Source organism: Sander lucioperca, chromosome 2 (assembly GCF_008315115.2).
Source record: "Sander lucioperca isolate FBNREF2018 chromosome 2, SLUC_FBN_1.2, whole genome shotgun sequence".
NCBI classification, from domain to species: domain Eukaryota; kingdom Metazoa; phylum Chordata; class Actinopteri; order Perciformes; family Percidae; genus Sander; species Sander lucioperca.
In genome coordinates this window covers 39,713,733-39,735,487 of record NC_050174.1, presented here as the reverse complement: position 1 = coordinate 39,735,487, position 21,755 = coordinate 39,713,733, and the positions used below count along the sequence as shown (strand labels likewise).

Here is a 21,755-nt window from a genome sequence, read left to right as displayed (position 1 = left end):
TAGAAAGTAATGGGAATTTTAATTAACATAATATTCCTGAGGATAAAAATTGTGTGTGTGTGTTAAAGAGTTTACTCTCTAAATATGGTGGTGTATTTGTTCATATTGATAATTTTTTTTAAATATGTCCACCATTCAAGCATTTCCCTGCACGACAGATGGCAAAAAGCTTGTCTCTTTGTCGATGATACCATGTTTTGGTGAAACACAAAGGTGGTCTCTGACTGTGTAGTCGTGTAATGCAAATGGCGATGGCAGTCGCCACAGAAAGCCAATTAACCAGCGACAAAGGAAATTATCAAGCTGCCCGGTTGTTTTCTTGGCTAGATCTATCGGAGGAGGGGAGTCTGTGGTGAGTCTGTGCCAACTAGCACATGACTTATTTAATTACTTAGCCCTGCGGCACCAAATGAATTCAGCAGATTTATGGATTTGTCCATTTACCATATATCAAAAAACAATAAAATCATCCCTTTATGCTCTGTCTCCAAAGCACTGCTGGGCCCCGTGACCATTAAGCAGGATGCTCTGTATATAGGCCTCTGTCTTTTCTCAGTCTGGTCTAAGTCATGGACTGCAGCAGGTGGGTGGGCGGTCCAGTGTTGATTCACAGGTACAATATGTATAGGAGAGCCTGATCATGAAAAACTTGTTTAAACCCTTTGAGAGTTTGAAGAGCCAAACCTGGACCAAAGCCAGATTGACGTATTGATGTTTGGTGGCATTTGTTGGAATGTGTCCGTTTTTTTCAGCTGCTCAGAGGAACAAAGTCTGGCACTTGATTAATAAGGTTTGGATTGTTATTGTGAGGAAAGATGTGAACCCGAAACCCTCTGTTGATACATGTTCAGCAGATAAAGACTCCACTGATCCTAATGGTTATAACTTTGTTTATACACATTTTAAATTTACAGTCTACTGGTACAAAATAATTTTTAAAACATAAACCCAAATATTGTCTTTAATGCTACTACAATAATAATTTCTGAATCAAAACTTCCAATTTTTCCTAAAATAAATAATAAACCTTGTAAAAACTACAGTACTGTGGGTCCCCATATGCAATGTAGCTGTGTGAGCAGAGTTTTGTCTATGCAACATAATTGATGCAATTAAAAGGAATTTTGAAATGATTTTACAAGAGTTATGAGGTAATTTATTTTAAAAAGCTATTTATTCCATGCCTAATCATTCAAAGCCTTCTTGTGAAGTAGTTAAGGCAAATGCAAAGACTGAAATATGGCTTAAAAAGACGCTAAAAAATCCCTGACACTCATCACCCCACTCTGCATATGTGTACCCATTGGGCGGTCATGAATCAGACTTTTTAGGGTTTATGGGCTAAAGCTATTGAGAACCACCACATTAGATAATGCCAGGCTTTCTTTGTAGCTGGTTTAAGTCGTGCAGATAATCCACTCTGGGTTCATTTCCCTTTTCCTAAAGAACTGTGTGGTCAGGTGAAGTTTTCTCTTCCTCTCTGACGGAAATCTCCTCTGGATTTTGCATTGGCCTCAAAACTATGAAGGCCCAGGTGGAACGGGGGCAGGCGCTGGCCGAGGATTATGCTGACATTATGCATACCGAACAATAGCACTCTCAGTGGGACAAGCAGCCAGAAGAAGCCAGCCGCCATGATATACCCACAGACGGCTTAACTCTCATGCATCAGGGGGCTTTGTGGGATTAATCTAATAATAAAGCCAGAGTTGTGCCTAAATCCTGAATTGATTTTTTTCACCCTTATGGACATTGTACTCATCATTGTATAGTGGAAAAATCCAACATGCTGCTGCATTTGACTCTGATAATGAACCTCTATCACTGAAATGAGAGGTTTGACTGGGATGAACACTATCATCACATGTTGTAAAGTAGAACTGGAAGAAAAAGCCTAGACTTCCTGCATGTTGTGTTCAGACTCGAGAGGCACATAAACACAAAGCAACAACATCTGATATGGAGCCTGATGAGAATAAGTCTTTAATGCAACTGTAATTAATTTGATGACTGCTGTAATTTACAGATAATTTATTGCAGTCATTTGTCGACAGTCGTGTAGTTTGTTGTTTTTAATTAAAGATGAATAAACGGATGAATAAAACTGCACCAAATGGCTTATAATGGATCGGGAGCCTTTGCCCATTAATAGGGATTTGTTTTCCATGACAACGAAAGCAGGATGCCGACTGAGGAAGCAATACGGTGAATTTCAATGAAGGTTGGGTTTTGGTAGCGGATTGAGTCTCTCCCATTAAACCTGATAGGAGCTGTGTTAACAGTCCTTTGCTATAAAGACTAAATACTTTGTCTGAGAGACTTCTAGTACTATAGTTATAGACATATTAATATAATGTAAATTGCCCATCACAAGTTCACAGATCACTTTGTGACATTTTCAAATAGCTTGTTTTGTATTACTAATAGTCCAAAACCCAAAGATATTTAGTTTGCAGAGACATTAAACAGGGACAAACGTCAAATCACCACATTAAAGATGCCGGAAGCAGCATATTTACTTTCTTTCTTAGAGTTAGATTATCTGTACCACTCTGTGTCTGTGCATGAAGTATGAAGCCTGAACTGGGAGGCGATGAGCATAGCTTAGCATAATAAATAGAAGTGAAGGGAAACTGCTAACCTGGCTCTGTCCGAAGTTTAAAAGAGGCCTACCAAAGCCTCTAAAGCTCACTAATTTACTCAATGTATCTTTATTTGTACACAGACAGAAATTTGTGGTTTTAAACAAAGTTACGTCCTGGAACTATTTCTTGTTGAAGAGCCGGACGCGGTAAGGAAAAACTGTCATTTTAAGCTTTCTGTTTGTGCACGGATTCAACAAATGAGACACAATAAGTTGATTTGTAGGTTTTATTTTATTTCATCCTTTGGACAGAGATGGGCTAGCTGTTTGCCCCTGCTTTTAGTCTTCATGCTAAGCTAAGCTAATGGCCTCCTAAATAAGTAAACTATTCCTTGAAACGATTAATTGATTATGCAAGCTGTGATGTATCTATCTATTGACTAATCGACTGAACTACTCGTTGATTTAGCACTAATAGGAACTACTATTTATGCAAAAAAACTTTCACTGAAGTTAAGCCAATTAACTGATCCTCATACATGTGGTTTGCATCAGCCAGTTAGGATTCAGCATTTTGCTCAAGGGTACTTTGACAAATCCCTGTTGATAGACACAACAGTGTCTGTTGCAGGGAAGTGCACTTGGGATCTTTCTGTCTGTGAGGCCACCCTGCTGCCAAAATACGTAAACATGTTCTTATGCGTACTTCATTTTCACATTTTTCACCCTTTGCCAATGTCACAAACCCAGAGCTTCCATTACATAACTCCTAAACCATGCTGAGAAAGGTATAATAAGTGTGTGGCACATGAACGATGTGTGTTTAACTCTAAAATCCAGGATGGTTGCATAAGCCTGGTATAAGGGCACTGGTTATGTAAACGTGTTTCTCGAAGAAATCAGAAGCCAAAGTGCGTTCCTTCAGAGGCCTGATCTTCTTCCAAAATCAACAACCCATTGCTGGGAACGTGGATGTGGGCCAAAACCAGAGTGCTGCATTTTTCCTCCTTGTCCGTTTGTTTGTGTGTAACATAGCTGGCAACAGGAATTGACCAAGAATGCTCACAGAGTGTATTAGGGCGCTTTCACACCTATAGTTCGGTGGACTCTGTGATTCGGGGGTGAAGTTGCAACATTGTTGCATTTTTCATTTGGTTTGGTTTGCTTTCACACTGCACTTTGTCAAACGCACCAAACACTGTAAACGCACGTCACACGGTCGAGATGGTCGCTTGTTTATTGGACAAAATATCTGAAACTTGTTGACACTTCTGGTCTCAGAAATAATGGAGCAACACCGCATTCATAACGTCTCTTCTCTGTTGAACTGTCAAACCTGATGAACAGCACAGACAAGGACAGCTGTCTGTAAAATACTTTAGAGCGTGACATTTTTTGACACGCCACTGACATTTTAGTCCAATTGGGCATGTAATCCTGTTAGAGCTTACATGTGATAAATGCCATTTGGAGGACAGATTATTCCAAAGCACCATACAGTACCATGAGTGCTGACATTTTAACATGGGTGGTCACAGTGGGAATTAAACTCCTGACCCAGGCTGCATTAGGGACAGGGCTCCACATGGCCCTGTTGAATTTATTATATTAATGGCAGATGTTCATAAACGCAGTGTGATGTCATCTGGTTTGCTCCACAGTGTAGTGTGTGGATGTGTTATCATCCACTCATTTAATTAATTATTAAAAAGAATGGCAGTACCTTTTACCGTTGTTTCCTGCAGACACACCAGCCGAGCAGCTGACAAAAAAACAATTTAAACCAAACCAAAACTTGGTTAGTAGTGGTTATGTACACACTGTCTAGTGTATTGATAGAGGAAACCCCAATAAATTGTTACACAGCCTAATAGAATGCTGGGTACAGCTCGCTCTCCGCAGTAGTACATGCAAGAACAGATAAAGAAAGAGAGACCGGAGATGTTACATTGTAGCAAACTCAAACATTTCAATGTAACTTTCGGAACGAATGCTTTTGTTCTTGCTGGGAACAGCCTGGTCCAAAAAAAAAAAAGAGTGCGTAGAGCATTGTTAGCTAACCATGTCATGCCAGGTGTATGGCTCAGGACCCAAGGAAGTGCAGTGTTGAGTGTGAAGTTGTTTGGATGAGCAGTTTAAGAAAGAAAGCTGCAAGCAGCAACACCTGAGGCCTAGCTATCGGCCCTTTCCCAACAATGCACATTTTCAATGCGCACTGCACTAGTTTGGTTAAAGTTGGGAAATGACAGGGCAGGTTTAAAATAAATCGACTTTGAGTGTTGTTGGAAACAGAAAACAAACAATGGTCTAGGTGTTTACACCTCTTGGACTTCAAGTCCGATCTCAGGCGTTATGTAATCTTTGACTTTGTGCCATCAATTAAGGTAAGACCAACCACAGACCGGTTGCACAACCTCGTCCTGCGGCTGCCTCTGAGCCTTGTGTGTGTGATCCCTGCTAACCTTCTGTTGGCATCAGACTAGACGGTGTCACACACACACACACACACACACACACACACACACACACACACACACACACACACACACACACACACACACACACACATGCCTTCAGATGTTATGTAACCTTGCCATAGCAGGCTGCTCGTCTCTTCACACAAACATACACACATTGACGAACACTGAGTCACAGGGATGGAATTAGATGGCTGGCTAGCAGTGAGAATATCTGTTGTATGTGATTGGATTTGTTTATGTTGAATGGTTGGCTACTTGCAAGCAGGGGCCTGTTGGTCTTGTGATTATAAGTCATGGGGACTTTGGGCCTCAAGTTCGGCCTGTACTTTTTTTAAATGTGTGTCTTCATGCTTTGCTCATCTAATACCTAGTGTTCCATGACATGCTCGATAATCCTCCACATGCCTGTGCTTTGAACTAAAGGAAGGAAGTATCTGTACTAACACACACACACACACACACACACACACACACACACACACACACACACTGATTGTTCTCTCTGTAAAGGGTTACAATTCGGTTATTGAGGAAATATCTGTGCCCATATGTGACATTGTAACAATTTCTGAGTATATAACCACCAAGAAAGACACCTCTAAATAAAATGCCAACTTTTGACATTTATTTGCATTATTTTTACCCCAAATTAGTCCATATTTCTCCATAGCTGTCTGTCTCACTTAAGGCTGGATATCGTTTAAAAAAATGATGATGCCAGTACCAATACGAGTACCCTCAAAATAATACCAATACCAATAGAGTACTTAATTTGATACCCATCATGTGAATGTAAGCATTTAGTTGCGTATTTTTACACAAATACATTTTGAAACTGTTCAAATGATTAAAATATGTACTAAATAACTACAAAACTGTGCAATGTATTATTTGGGCTTGACACCACCACATTACAGACTGTATGGTTTTATGCTGTTGTGGTAGAGGGCCAATCACACGTCACATTAAATCAAAGAACGCTTGTGGTGATTCGATGCGAGCAAATCCATATAAATAGTTTTTTTTTTTAGATCTGAGCTCAAAACTGTTGGAATGCAGGTATCATTTGAAGTTTCGATACTACTTGGTACTGGGTTACTTCAGTCGATACCTTAAAGGTATATTGAGTTGACCGATACTCAGTCCGAGTCTCACTACAGGTTTCCTGCAATAGACCAGGGACACAATTCCATATTTTGTGTGTTGTGCATAGGGTTGGGCATCTAGAACCGATTCCTACTTGGAATCGTTTCAAAAATTACGATTCCAGTAGAATCGTTTCTTTATTGGAATCGTTTGGAATCGTTTGGAGGATTTGGTTTCAAATCTGATCACAGGTTCCAAATTTAACATGCGCAAGTTTTGGTTTCCGTAGCAGCCAGGTGCTTGTTGTGTTGCAGCCATGGAGCACAGTAAGCGGCGCTCTAGTGTGGCTTTATTTTACGTTGAAAAAGCCCGGTAAAACTGCAACCCACTATTGAATCAAAATAAAACTTTCCTCTTATTTGTGAAATAAGCATGTGACCCGTTTCAACTCCACCCCTCAAAGAATCGGAATCGAGAATCGATAAGAACCGGAATCGAAAGGAAGAATCGCAATTGGAATCAGAATCGTTAAAATCCAAACGATGCCCAACCCTAGTTGTGCATACTTGCGTGTTTCACACCTATAATGGAAAAAAAACAGGAAAATCTCAGGATAAATTTTAAATTGTACATTTTCCACAAACCTGCTGATGGTTAGAGTGATCTTCCTCTGTAAATATTTGTCTTGTGACTTGACGACTTGGTTGCTTTGATGAAAGGCTCAAGGTGGATGTTCTAGCCTTGACACCTCTACATCAGTTCCTTCCACTTAACTTCCCGGTCTGAAAACAAAGACAAAGTTGCCCTCTGACTCATGACCTTAGAGTCTTATCTTCAACCAAACATCTGCAGATGGCAAACTGTGAAGCTGTCACCAAATACACACATTTTAAGTGAAGAAAAGCTTACTGAACTGTCCAATTACACAACGTCACATCTTCTAAATATGCATTATTGTTGGCTCTAAATTATACAATATGGGATATGGATTTCTAGAGGGCAACTCGTTTGCTGTCAACACAAAAAAAACACTGGAGTTAATACTATACCCTGTAGTTTTACTATAGTACTTACTTTATTTACTGTCCTCTCCTTTATTGGAGTGTCAACGCTCAAGTAGTCTATATCCTTGACGTTCCATTTCGGGATTGCTCCGGTGTCGCAGGAAATTCCACCGGATGCATGTATTTTCGCCGATGTCTGTTTATTTCCGCTTTCTTTGTGTTGGAATTTTAATCTCCAGTGGATTTATGAGGACTATGGTTAACTGCTCCTCAGATCTCTGCAGGGTAAATTGAGACAGCTAGCTAGACTATCTGTCCAATCCGAGTTTTCTCTCGTACCACTATTTTTTACAGTGCCTCTGTGCAGAGTTTAGCGCAACGCATGACGTTTGTGATTGGTTTAAAGAAATGGCAATAAACCACAGCACGTTTTTCTTCCATCCCGGAATGCTATATGGACCAGCCAGACCCTCCTCCACACGCAGCGTGTTAATGGTCTGGCAAAGCGAGACTAACGCTCAAGCAACCCTTTTAGAATGTATTATGTAACCAACATGTTTCAGCTTGTGGCCTTCATCAGGATCGTCAGACATCACTTTATTTACAACATTTAAATAGGTTCAAAAAATATTTATTAAGGGGGACATTTAGCTTTTCTTTACATAGTATGCAGTGCAGAGCAGACAGGAAATGAGGGGAGATAGATGGGGAATGATATGCAACAAAGGTCCCCAGCTCCCCAGATGCATTATGATTGGGAGTGTTCACACATACTACATGTGGTCATGAATGTAATTTGTATGGTCATGCAGTTTTAGATAAATCACATTTCTTTGGTCCTTCTGACTACCTCTCATGCACCTTGCAAGTAGATCACTTTTACAATCCTACCTGTATGATGGGGATTCAACCAAAGTCTGATTATATTTAGTTAGTTTTAGCAAATAAGCATATACTTTAAATTGTGGAATGAGTACAAACATCAAAGCACACTAAAAGGTTTCCTCTGCAGTTTGACAGAACAGTGATCAGAGAGGAGTTGCCCTCTATGTGTCACATTAACAATAAAGGCTAAATAACACACCTCCCACACTCAACCAATAGGAATTCACCTCCCCTCCTGTTTCTTTTCTGTGTGACAGAGGGTTACTGCATATTCAGATTTGCACCCCCTCTCTCCAAATCCAGTAATCCAAGAGGAAATGAAATTGGCTTAGTGACTTTCCGACCTGTCTGCGGAGGGAGCGCCACACAGGACGGCAGTGAACGGTTTAAGCTGATTAACCCCAATAAGGAGGGTTATCTTATTAAAGCTTGACTTTAGAAGCTATACACACATTGACTCTATGAATATGAGTGAATACAGGGAGATCATTAATGAATGTTGGCTCAAAAAAAGCTTTTGCAACTTGTGATTTCCGCTCAAATTCTCGAAATATCTGACAGGCTTTTATGGTTACAACACAGTAGACGTGTTTTCAACTCCCTACTTTTATCAGTTATGCTGGACAGTTGACCAAATATAGATTCTTTCACCTATTTGAACAGACGAGCAGCAGCAAATTACTAATAAAGAAAGGCATAGTTCATATAGTTTCCTGCATACTCTGTGTGTACTTGGAGGATTCAAAAAGTACATCCATTAGGGGTCATATTATAACTGAATCATGAGCATAAACTATATATCCAACTTGAGAAATTCCTAATCTGCACACTGAAAACATGACTAAACAATAGTCATGTTTCCATCCAATTGTCAAGTGAATTTTAAGCAACTTATAAAAAAAAAAAGGAAAAAAGAAAGGAAAAAAGGAAATGCAAATTAGAAGCGTTTCCATCAACTGGTTTAGAGCCAATAAACTAGATTACTCATAGCGTAGTTTCGTCACAAGTTGACGTTGCGTTGAACGCATGGTTGTAGAATGCAAACCGGCTTGCAATCAAAGAGTTTAGGACCTAAGTTCTTTGGCTAAATGGAGAGAGGTAGCATTGTACAAGTTGGCCACCTGTGCAGAATACAGGGTTGTGGCAGAGACATTTGGTGTCAGCGAGACAACCGTTCACCACTGTGTATACGCGGTGTGCAGGGCCATACGATTCAAGCTGTTGAACCGATTCGTCAATTTACCCGACCTGGCTGAGGGACAGGCTATAGCGCACCGCAACTCCACTATGCACCTTGTGCCACAAGTGTACGGTGCACTGGATGGAACCCATATCCCGATCCTTCCCCCATCCAATGGATACCGGGACTATAGTCATGTGAGTTACATGTTCGCTACGTCACAACGTATTCAGCAAAGCTGTTTCCATCTCCCATTTTGCCCATTAACTCTTTTTCGAAAAAGGCAAAAACAACCTCAAGGGAGCGTAAAAACTTTTTCAAAGTTTGCCGTTTCCATCAACATTTTCTAATGCGATACTTCAAAATGCGCATAAAAATACGTTGATGGAAACATGACTATAGTGATACTCTAGGAGGCTACTGTACTGTTAATGTTGAAATCGCAGAAGAAGAAAATGGCAGAAGCAACATGGCAGTGTTAGAGACTAGTGCTGTTACTCCAACTCACAAGCAACAAACAAAACACTACAAGTGCAGCTAATTGGATTAATTAGGAACAGGCTAATTAGTGATTGGCTGTATGTCCACTGGTAGTTGTAGTTTTAGGTACATGGATTTAATGAACCAGAAGAAAAATATAAAGCATCATCAAGTCCTCTAAACTATACAACGATAAAGTTAGTTTATTCCTACCTTCTAATACGACCCATGGGATCGTTTTATAAATAAGCCCCCTAACGGTGGCAGGAAATACGACCCCATATCTAAACACGTTTTTGTCATTAATATTGTGAACCAGTCGCAGATTGGTTATGTTTAGGCACCAAAACTACTTAGTTAAGTTTGGAAGAAGATTGTGTTTTGGGTTAAAATCCGATGTTACTTCACTTCCGGTTAAGCATGTGACAGGGAATGTGACGTAGCCAAGTTTGTTTAGTAAAGTCACAACAAAAAAAAAACTTGCATTTTTATTTTATTTTCAAATAGGATGTCAACCCGTTCTCACTCCCAACTCGTAAAATACGGACACTTGGGCAGTGGCTCTCAGCATCAGATACGACGCAAAAAGTACTCTTCTGCGTGTGTATGGAACGCACGGGGCAGAGCAGCAGTGCGACCATGCGCTGTAAGATGACGTATTAAGAGCAACAACGGTATAGTGAGTAGTATGAAAGACTGAAATGCCGCGTTAGGAGGTTGGTTGGGGGGGGGTGGATGGGTCAAACAACACACAACTTTTACCCAGGAGACCGAGGTTCATGTCCCGTTCTTGCCATGCGTGTCAAAGAAACATACATTTTTTAACCCCACCCACAAGCTTTTCCTAAACCTAACTATCCCGTTCTTGTGCCGCATGTCAGTCAGTACGTCCCGACCCAGAGCGTCAAAAGTGAGGTCAAGAGTCCTTACGCTAAAGGAGACTTTTAGCGTGAATAACAAACACCAAAGAAACATGACCAAGCGTCTGTATTTTACGTGATGGGAAAGCGAGAATGTCTTGGGGATGTAAACCCCGGTCTCCTGGGTGAAAGTCCTGTTTGTTTGACCCATCCACCACCTCAACCTGCTTACGTATGTGGCTGTTTTAAGTGTTGTAAGTCCTTTACATAAACTAATATTTAACATATTTAGGTCTGTACATAGGCGTAATTTAACCCCCCCAATAATCCAAACTGGCCAGTGCAATCCCCCAAATATCTTATCTTACAATGATGAATGAAAAATGTTATAACGGTTTACACGTGGGATGTTTTGAATATGCAGAAAGTTTTGAACAATACCGGAGATTAATTAATTAATGAATTAATAATAATAATAATAATAATAATACTATTTATACATACATTAAGACATTTAGACAGGAATGCTCAAAGAACCCCAAGAAGCCCCGGTTAGAATTTGTTCCCCCAATGATGAAACAAACGGCCTCGCAAGATTGGTGGAGATCTCAACCCCCTCCCCCAATGTTGAACACAAAGTTACGCCCCTGGGTCTGTATACAATACATATGTAACCACCTGCTGTCCGAAAGAAAAAAAACACGACTTTCAGAAATGTTCTAAAAGTCTACATTTTGTTTGTACCATGGATGTACACCATTTAGAACAATATCACATTTGTGTACTTTGATAACCATTTGAAATGTATCCTAACATCAGACAACTCTAATTCTGAGCAGTCACGGTAGAAACAGTGAGGGTAATGAGTTTAGGCAGTGATCCGTAAGCCCTCATATTAGTCACCCGCCATTATGGGATTGGCATTATACGCCACACTCCATCTGGATAGAAAAACAATCAAATCAACACCATTCAATATGTTTGTTTTAACTGAACCCCGACTGTATGTGATATTACTGTATGCAAAGAAAGAAAATCATTTGTCAACAGTTCTGTGGCTTTAAATGTGTGTCTGTTTGTTTGATGTGTTTCCTGCAGTGTTGTATAACAAAAGCCTGGCACAAGAGATAATAGCACAGTGAAAGTGTGAGACAAAAAGGACACGGTGTAACTGAAAAGAAAATCCAAAGAAAGAAAGAACCTTAAGAAATGTATTTTATTTCTTATTTTGTACAATAAACTACCAAAATCACTGCAGGGCACTGCTGCCACCATGACAAGTTAACAAGCTCCTTGTCACATTGTGGGAGGCGACACAGTCGTGGGTGAACAGGGTGTAGAGGATGGGGCTGAGGACGCATCCCTGTGGAGTGCCAATGTTTGTTATAAGTCCTATTACCAAATTGAACTTTGAACTGAACACAAAAGGCACCAATAAAAAAACAACTAGAAGGGAAGTCGGAGAGTGCAAACTGCCGCCAAGGCATGCCCTATCTTCCAATGTTCCAATGTTAACCTTCCGACTTTTACGTTTACATGAATTTTTCTAGTCGGGAACTCATTTTACACCACATGAATGCAGCATAAATGCCCTTGCAAATGTTAACTAAAGTGAAAAATAATTTGTGTACCCGCCCCTGTGGTTCGGATCCACTCCAGAATGGGTTCTTCCATGGCCCATGCTACACCCTTCCACCAAGTTTCATTAAAATCGGACCAGTAGTTTTTCCTTAATCCTGTAGACAGACAGACAGACACTAAAACATGACCTCCTTGGCGGAGGTTAATGATAGGTTAATTTTAAAGGTCAGTTAGCTTCTGATACTCTCTTTCAACTAATTAAAGAAATCCCTGTGTGCAACATCGCAGCCTTTTGCGATGTGTTTTTTCTGCAACTTGACATTGCGATTGCCCTACAGTACAGTTACTGTGTAGGACATACAGACATTGATCAATTCAAATGTATATATGAAAAGATGCATTTCAGTTTCTACTGATTTACAGCCCTGCAGTCAAAATGTTTTTATTTCTCTCTATCCAAATTGTCATTTACTATCAAAAGCAGTAAAAATGCCGCCCGATGCCCGGGGTGAACAGCAGAAAAACAGCTCCTCTTATCATGTCCCAACACAAAGCCTCAGAAAACATTTGTGTTTTAAATTTATGCATTAAAGATGTTCAAAGCTGCACTATGCATACTTCAGCTATTAAACAAATGGGATTTCAGATCGAATAATAAGCAGTTTGTCTGTGCCATTGTACTGTAAAGAGACACAGATCACAATGTTAGCCTCAAAGGAGGGTATTTTCTTTTTTAATATTAAAGGAGCGGAGGGGTTGGTTCATGTTTTATTCATGATAAATCCTGTCCTGTGGCAAGAAAAGGTTTTTTTCAGTTAAGTGAGATTACATTTGTTAAGTAATTTGTTAAATTGTACAACAGGATAAGGCTAAATTTACACACAGTGTGTGACACAAATGGCGTAGCTGTTGGCGCATCTGTCACAGAGCCAGGGGCGGATTTAGTCATTTTGGGGCCCAAGGCAAACACAGACATGGGGCCCTCTACATCTCATGTTTCCCCCCTTTTGTCAATCCTTATTTTTCTAAGAAAGTCCTACTTGTAACTTCTCTTCAGCAGTCTTCACACAGCAATGATGTCTAGACTTCGGGGGTCAGTTTCAGGTAGAAGGTTTAACAAACTCTGAGTCTAACCCTGATGTCTGAGTTGATTTACCCTGAGATGGGAAGAGTTTTCGGTTCCAGAACAGCTGATATGAGTTGGTTCAATCAACTCAGAGTAGGTTCACGCGCGTGCACCACCACAATAAAAAGGCAGCATGAATGGAGCCATGATTCTACGATTCACCATGGTAACAACCACAAACAAACGGGTCGGCGGAAATACTCATGCGCACAAACAGCGAGTTTGAACATGTATTTAGTTAAAAAAGTAAGACGGCGGCTGCTGCTGCAAAAGAGAGAGAATTGGTGTGGGAGAAAATTGCTGCTCGAGTCAATGCGTAAGCATTAAAAGTGTATTAATTTCATATTTAATCACAGTTAACTTATAATATTAGCCTACTAGTGAAAACTGGAATTGTATTACACCTATAATTTAATTTGGGTGCAATCCTACTGGCGAAAATGTAAGCTACTAGGCTACTACTATATCCCATTCTGAGGCTGCAGCACCATGATCATTAACAGAACTATAATTTATAATCATTTATTTCTTTTTTATGTCTCTCACTGGTTTGTGTCCAGGGAACAATACAAAAAACTTTTAAAAAACGTTTCAGAGCGGGTCACACTTTTCTGACGAGTGGCTTTACTATTAGCCTACAGAATGATCTGCATCACCAATAAAGAAAACTGCCGTTTGCAAAAAACGTAATGCGACACAAAGAATCTGCTGGGATGTTAAAGCATGTCCACGATGGTGGATGTTAGTGATATGAGGACGGATAAGGTATCTACATATCTGATGGACTGTGAAAAAAATACCTCTCAAATCGGTTATGTGGAAATGAAAATACATTTAGTCGGGACTCAATATCATCTCCCGACGTAAACTCTCTGTGAAGTAATACAGCTTTTTCATCAACGGGATCGTCGACAAAAGGACATGACATGTTTGAGAAAAAAACGTTTTATAATCTGCCTAACAATAAGTTTTATGTATTAAGTTTTTATTCATGCAGATAACAAACTGCATTAAAATGCGCCTGATACAGACTGAATGAATGAATGAGGAAATGAGAGAGAAGAAACCTCGAGTTTCTCTCAGTCTCCTCACTCTGACACAGTGTCAGAGGGAGGAGACTGTGTGTGTGTGTGTGTGTGTGTGTGTGTGTGAGAGTGTCTGTGTGTGAGTGAGTGTGTGAGTGAGTGTCTGTGTGTGAGTGAGTGTGTCTGTGAGTGAGTGAGTGAGTGTCTGTGTGTGAGTGAGTGTATCTGTGTGAGAGTGCCTGTGTGTGAGTGATGGTGTGAGTGAGTGAGTGGGTGAGTGTTTATGTGTGAGTGTCTGTGTGTGAGTGAGTGAGTGAGTGTATCTGTGTGAGAGTGTCTGTGTGTGAGTGTCTGTGTGTGTGTGAGTGTCTGTATTGTCATGTCTAAAGCACTATAATCTGACCTTGCGAGCTTTGGCCTCAGCAAATCTTGCTATCACTGATTCCATATCCATAACGTTAGCAGCAATATCACTTGAGCAGCCTGGGCTGGTACTGTCGGCAGCAACAGGTAGCTCCTCCTCGCTAGCAGCAGTGCTAACGGTCGTGATGGTGGTTGTGGCATGGGTTGTAGCGTTGTTGTCATTGTCAGCGGCAGGCATCACAAAAAACTTTGTTAACTTCGGCAATTTTTTTAAAAACGTTTTGCTTTCCTCCCGCTTCCTCCTTTTTTCAGCACCACTTGGGTAGTTTGGCTTCATTATAGCTCTACTCTGTACACTGTCTGTCACTCTACATACGCACCCTATCTGTCTGTCACTTTTTTTTCTCCGTATTTTGGCGCATTACAGCCTTGTCACTTTCGCAGATGCGCAGTAAGTGAGATAATGGAATAGTCCAATCATGTAGTGAGGTGGGGGGGCCCCCTCCGGTCTGCGAAACTAATGATTTGATGCCATTTTTCGCAAATGGAGTTTTAGAAATATATAATTTGCGAAAACCTTAAGCATAAGTTAATGGGGCATTTTGGGGGCCCCTAGGTAGCTCGGGGCCCAAGGCAATTGCCGACCTTTGCCTAATGGTAAAGTCCGCCTCTGCACAGAGCTCAGAGGGAGTGACCGAATCTGTGAGGACTGCAGATACTAGACTGATTCAGTTGATGTACTTTAGGACTGCAACTAACTAATTGTTGTCTATACATGCAATATTCAACGTTGTGCAACATATATGGTGTACTGTACGGTATCATGCAATATTCTTGGTGCGTATGTTTGTTCTGTGTATAAGTACTAAGTACTGTGTGTGTGTGTTACTAAATGTTAACTGTTGTTTGTTTGTACATGTATACAGATATATGGTATGGCTTTATAGGCTGTGGGATGTCACCTGTATTCTCTCAAATGCCCAAGAGAAATTTCTCTTAAAAGAGACAAAGGCGTGTATCGTAACAATTGTCAGAAATTAAAGACAAACGTCTGTTATAATTTAACAGATTCAAACGGCTTCAACTCAGTTTACTATCATGTATGACAGAAAGCACCACATAGTCACATTTGAGAAGCTGGAACCAGTAGATGTTTTTAATTTTATTCGATTATCAAGTTGCTGGTTAATTTAGTCGTTCGACTAATCGTTTAGTCCCTGCGGCTAAAGTGCAGTTCCTGATTGGTGGCAGTTATTAGAGTCAGAGAATGGTTTCATGAACATTTTACCCTCATTGTGTGGTTTGGTTAATGATATTGCAGCTGTTGAAGCTATTTATTTAATGCTTTTTTTTTTTTTTTTTTTTTTAGGCAAAAGGTTATTTTTTACTTGTAATTCCTGGACAGATATTACCATAGGCAAGGCACACATCCCCCCCACCCCCAGTAAAAACCTAAAAATAGCAGAGGACTTTTATTTTGACTCAACTGCTAGAACGTGACTCATAGACGCAAGAATGCCTCCGGTAAAGTAGGTGGTTGCTGTAAGCAACCTCAAAGGCAATGGTTGCAATCTAACATTAAATGGGAAGAAGATGAAGGAATTATGTTTGAAGCCAAAAATACCATGACATTTCCACCATACACTGATGCAGGAAAAACACAAATTGATGCATAAAAAAATTCACCCTAAAACAGTTTCAGCTACATCACAACCAAACACATTTTTAGGAAACCACTGCAGACGCCATTGTTTGTCTGTTTACGCAGAGATGCTAATGCAGTCGTTATATTTCTTTATGACATTAAGTCACTATACATTGACAATAAACGGTAACACTTTACTTGAAGGTATCTACATAAGAGTGACATGAAACTGTCATGAACACATGGCACTGTCATGACACATGAACCCTAACCCTAACCCTAACTTGTCATGACAAAAACCAAATGACATTACTGACAGAAGCGTTATGTCATAAACGTTTATGACTTGTTTAGAATGTTTATGACATGTTCATGACAGTGTCATGTCAGTCTTATGTAGATACCTTCAAGTAAAGTGTAACCCAATAAACACTAGTGTTTCTCAGCCAGTTGATCAACTGTAAAAAGTGGATCGTCTACATTAGATACATACTGCATGTGCATATATTATCAACAACCCATATTGGGCCTTGCAGCTGCCAAATGACTTCGCTCAGAGCTCCCAGAGGTGGGAACAGTTTCCTTTTGGCAGCTCTGCAAAATGCCAACAGAGCTGCTTTCATTGATTTCGAAAGGTCAAGTGCACAGTTGTTTGCAGAGGCGTAATAAGAGCGATTGTTTTCAATTCTCTGATCCAGAGGGCCACATTGTAAAGCTGCCAGATAATTAATGACTGAGTAATTAGCAGCTCTATTGTTTGTGTTCATCCATCATGTCACTGAAGTTGACTGTTCCTCTTTCACTGTGTGTTGATTGACAGGGCAGGGTGTGTGTGTGTGTGTGTGTGTGTGTGTGTGTGTGTGTGTGTGTGTGGGGATTTGCAAACCAAATCTTCCCGCTGTGAGTCTTAATGAGAAGGAGGTGCTAGCTAGAGTTATTTCTACATTTGTAATGGACAGAACGTGTAATCCAAATGTAAAGAAAAGGGGCCTTTTAAACTGTGTATAAAAAATGTAATGATAAATAATATAACATTTGGCGGCTACTCAAGAGATTAAAAGGAGTTGTTTACCTTCATGCATGTTGGAGGTGCATGCAGCTCTTTGTGGCTGCACTCTCCTGGCTGGCTTGGCTTGGCTGTTTCTATCCAAACGCAGAACTTTGGAAATTAACTATTTAGTCTCATATTTGTCATTAAAATAAATAAAGACAAGCAGACTAGAATGCCCAGTGTTTATCTTCAGTATTTTCATTTCAGGAAGCCCTTCCTTCTCTTTTATGTTCTGTGGTCTCTGTTGATGCTTTTAAAAAGCAAAAACTGGCTGTTAAATCTGGCCTTTGGCTCAGGTTTGTGTTTTTAAAACTTTGTAATTTTTATTCCATTGGTATTTTATATCTATTTTAATCGTTCTACTGTTTGGGTATTATTTTAACAGTGGTATCATGTGAAGCACTTTGTGACTGTCTGTGAAAGGTGCTATATCAAATAAACGTATTATTATTATTATTATTATTATTATCTGATTCAAAGGAAACTTTGACTCCTCATGAGTTAAAAGGTTTATAGCAGATTCTTTTAAAAACAAGTCCAGTATAGACCCAACACAAGTGGAATGTTTTGTTTCCAACTAAAAATACTAAACAATTAAAATACAAGAAAACATTTCATGCAAACATAGTCATTTTTAATGCTTTATTGACTTTTTATAGATCTATCATTACATGTTTTTCTAGGCTGAGTTTCTTTTTTTGATTCTCAAGCTTCTCTTCAGTATTTGGTCTCCTCTATCATCCATCATCATGGTAGGAGTCTCCTTGGCAGGCTTCCTGGTCTCGTCCTTCTGCTCTTCTTTGAGCTTGGTAAGTTCAGATCGGAGGCCCCGACTGACCTCGGCCTCAGTCTGGAGCTTAGTGACCAGCTCCTGGCTCTGGTTCCTCAGGGTCTGGATCTCCTCCTCCATCCGATGAAACAGGGCGCTGCCCTCAGCCCTCAGCTGCTTTATGACCTCCAGCTCCTCTGGCATCCTTTCGGCTTTGTGCTGAATCTCATCCTCAAGCTGTTTCTGAAGGCTGTGGTTCTCTTCTCTATCAGCCTTTAGCTCAGTTTCATACCTCCGGCTGATCTGATGTGAAACTTTCAGCTGCTCGAGTTCTTGCTGAAGAGCTTTATTTTGATCTTTCTTAACCTGGAGCTCTGCTGAGAATTTTTGCTGGCTGATTGTGTAAGCCGCTGTCAGCTCCCCCAACTCTTTTTGAATCACCTTCTTCTGCTTCTTTTTGACATCACCGTGAACTTCTGTGGCGATCCTCATGGCTTCCATGGTCTCAGCGTCACTGAGCCTCTTCAGCCTCTCCAGTTCATAGCGTGTTTCCTTCCCTCTGTTAATGAACATTTCTTTGAGTTCCTTCTGATGAGCCAGCTGTTCTTTCGTCTTTTCCAATTCTTCGCAGAGCTGCAGCCTCCTGTTATGCTCCCAGAGGTTTTTGGCATGCGCCTGCCCCAACAAATCAGTCAGCTTTCTCACTTCATCCTGTAGGGTGCTGTGCATCTCCGGCTGACTGCTGCTTTTCTTTCTTCGGGTGTTCTCCAACAGTCTCTCCAGTTGGATGCTAAGCTGTTTCACCTTCTCCTCCTGACGGCCGCTGTAGGTTGCAGCACATTGCAGCCGAGCCCTCAGCTCCTCCACCTGCATTTCAAGATCCTCATTTTCCATCATACAGGCTCTCAACTTTCTGGTTGACCTGTGAAAGACCAGGGGCCGCCTCCTGCTGTTCTCCATTTATTGCTGGTAGATCCTTCAAATCTCTCGACTGGTGTGGATGCAGTCTGTCACTGGTGAACAGCTCTGTCTGCCTGCCTGTCTGTGTTGGTTCTCTCTCACACTGGTGTGTGTTGTGATGACCTGCTGTTGTCATAACACACAGAGAGCTGTTGCTGCGACTTCCAGAATTCCACAGTTTAAAATGATTACATTCATGTACTGACTGACATTTTCATAGGTTTTCCTGTTTATTTCAGGCGAGTTCCACAGTTTTAAATGCTTACATTCATTTTACTGGTTGCGTCTGAAATCGCATACTATGCCCTACATACTCAATATGTGTACTATCGGTCAACATACTTTTGTGTAAATAAACAGTAGTGTGTATCTTTCCGGATGCACTAAGCTGTAATTTTCAACCTCACTTTCCTGAGAGCCTCCTTTCTTGTTGGAGAGGCCTAACGTTAACTATGGTAACCCCCGCGGACTTCAGCTCTAGCGGCATTGCCACATAATGCATAAATTACTGAAAAAGGTAAGCAACTAGACCAACAGTCGCAGGTGACAAAATCACAGAGTTTTATTTGTAGAAATGTAAATTAAAGCATTTTTGACGTTACGGAGCTGCTTTCCGCAGTAAACGTTGTCTTTACTACCGCATTGCATTGTGGGATACTTATGCCAGCGTAGTGTCCAGCGTTTCATACTAAGATTTCGGACATGCAAAAAATCCCACATACTGTTTTAGCCTACTAAATAGCATGTTCGTATGCAATTTCAGATGCAACCACTGACTGAACTTTTCACAATAGTTACTGTTTAGTTGGTTTTAGGCAGTGGCTGTGCATCTCCACACAATACAGTCAGCACTTCAAGTAGGGTTAAATTATGTTTTTATGATCCTCACCGCCGGTATGTCAGTGTCGATTGTTTTTGCATACTTGTAAAATAACCTACATGTTTTTTTGATAAACAACCTCATATAGTTGTGCAAATAATACAGCAGCAAGGCATTTTTTAATCCTTGTCATCACTTTGAGGTTAGCAGGCAACCAGTGGAGATTTAAAAAAAGTTTAAATTTGAAATTGTCGAAGGATTCCTGTTCAGGATAACGCTGACTATGTCCATGGCAAGTTTTATGATTTTTTTTTTGGGCTTTTTCCACCTTTAATTTTGACAGGACAGCTAGATGAGAAAGGGGAGAGAGAGAGGAGGAAGACATGCAGGAAATCGTCACAGGTCGGATTTGAACCCTGGACCTCTGTCGAGGCATAAACCTCTCAGTATATGTGCGCCTGCTCTACCAACTGACCCAACCCGGCCACAAGTTTTATGATTTTATTGTACATTAAAATCATATGAAAAGGTAAAGGAAAAGTTGACTCCTCATTAGAGAAAAGATTTGATTTCAGAATAGACCCAGCACAAGTGGAATGTTGTGTTTCCAACTCAACTAAAATACAATAAAACAGGGAGTATTTTATAATGTTTTAATGCTTTTTTTTCTTCAAGATTTTGAGTCTTGTTTTTTCCCAGGCTGAGCGTTTCTTTCTTCATTCATTCTTTCATTTTTCTTCTTCTCAAGCTTCTCTTTAGAGTAATTGATCTCCTCCATCATCCATCATCATGGAGGGAGTCTCCTGATTCCCGGTCTCGTCCTTCTGCTCTTCTTTGAGCTTGGCGAGCTCAGAGCGGAGGTCCCGACTGACCTCGGCCTCAGCCTGGAGCTTTTTGACCAGTTCCTGGTTGGTCAGGGTCTGTTTGTGCAGGGTCTGTATCTCCTCCTCTATCTTTTGAAGCAGAGCGTCCCCCTCAGCCCTCAGCTGCTTCATGACCTCCATCTTCTCTGGAACCTCATTCTCAAGCTCTTCCTGAAGGCCGTCGCTCTCTTCTCTTTCAGCCTTCAGCTCCCTTTTATCCCTCCGGTCGATCTGATACGATGCTTCAAGTTCTTGTCGAAAAATTGTAATTTTATCTTTCTCAACCTGGAGCTCTGCTGAGAACTTTCGCTGGCTGATTTTGTGAGCCACTTTGAGCTCCTCCAACTCTTTTTGAAGGAGCTTCCTTTCATTGTGAACTCCAGTGGCGATCTCCATGTCGTCCGTGGTCTCTCTGTTATTAAAGAGCCTCTTCCTCAGCCTATCCAGTTCATTGTCTGCTTCAAACACTTTGTAAATGAACATTTCTTTGAGAGCCTTCTCATTAGCCAGTTGTTGTTTGGTCATTTCCAGTTCTTTGCTGAGCTGCAGCCCCATTTGATGCTCTCGGAGGTATATTTCATGCACCTGCCTCCACAAGTTATTCAGCTTCTTCAATTCCTGCGGGTTGCTGGGTTTCTCCTGCTGTCTGCCACTTTCCTCTTGATTGTGCAAGTTTTCCACTACTCTGTAGCTATTGTTAGCCCTTTCCAGGTGAGCCCTGAGCTTCTCCACTTTCTTTTCAAGAGCCTGTTTTTCCGGGTCGCGGTCTCTAAACCTTCTGTTTAACCTGTCGAGGACCATGGTCCTCCTGCCGTTCTCCATTTGTAGCTGGAAGATCCTCCAATTTCTACTGTTGAACTGCAGTTTGTGTTGAATCTTTGTTCTCTCTCACACTGGTGTGTTGTGATGATCTGCTGTTGTCATAACACACAGGCAACTGTTGCTGTGACTTCCAAAATTTTCAATGATTACATTTATGTTACACTGGCTGAC

The 21,755-nt window shown here is 40.8% G+C and overlaps 2 protein-coding genes across 4 annotated transcripts in view; one reads left to right on the top strand and one right to left on the bottom strand.

Annotated features, from left to right (window-relative positions):
* The window catches only part of rasgef1ba (RasGEF domain family, member 1Ba), a 134,311-nt gene that overhangs the window by 31,620 nt on the left and 80,936 nt on the right, over window positions 1-21,755 (top strand). The gene's annotated exons all lie outside the window — the stretch shown is intronic.
* LOC116053949 (probable DNA double-strand break repair Rad50 ATPase) lies at window positions 17,940-21,683 on the bottom strand. 2 transcript variants are annotated; one of them, XM_031305177.2, is made up of 2 exons: window positions 21,127-21,683; window positions 17,940-18,573 (listed from the first exon to the last, which is right to left on the bottom strand). In XM_031305177.2, the coding sequence occupies exons 1-2, from the start codon at window positions 21,582-21,584 to the stop codon at window positions 18,030-18,032; spliced, it is 1,002 nt and encodes a 333-aa protein (XP_031161037.2). In that variant the 5' UTR covers window positions 21,585-21,683; the 3' UTR covers window positions 17,940-18,029. The 2 variants fall into 2 exon arrangements, with proteins under 2 accessions (XP_031161037.2, XP_031161038.2); XM_031305178.2 differs by having other exon boundaries at window positions 17,949-18,469; window positions 21,038-21,683.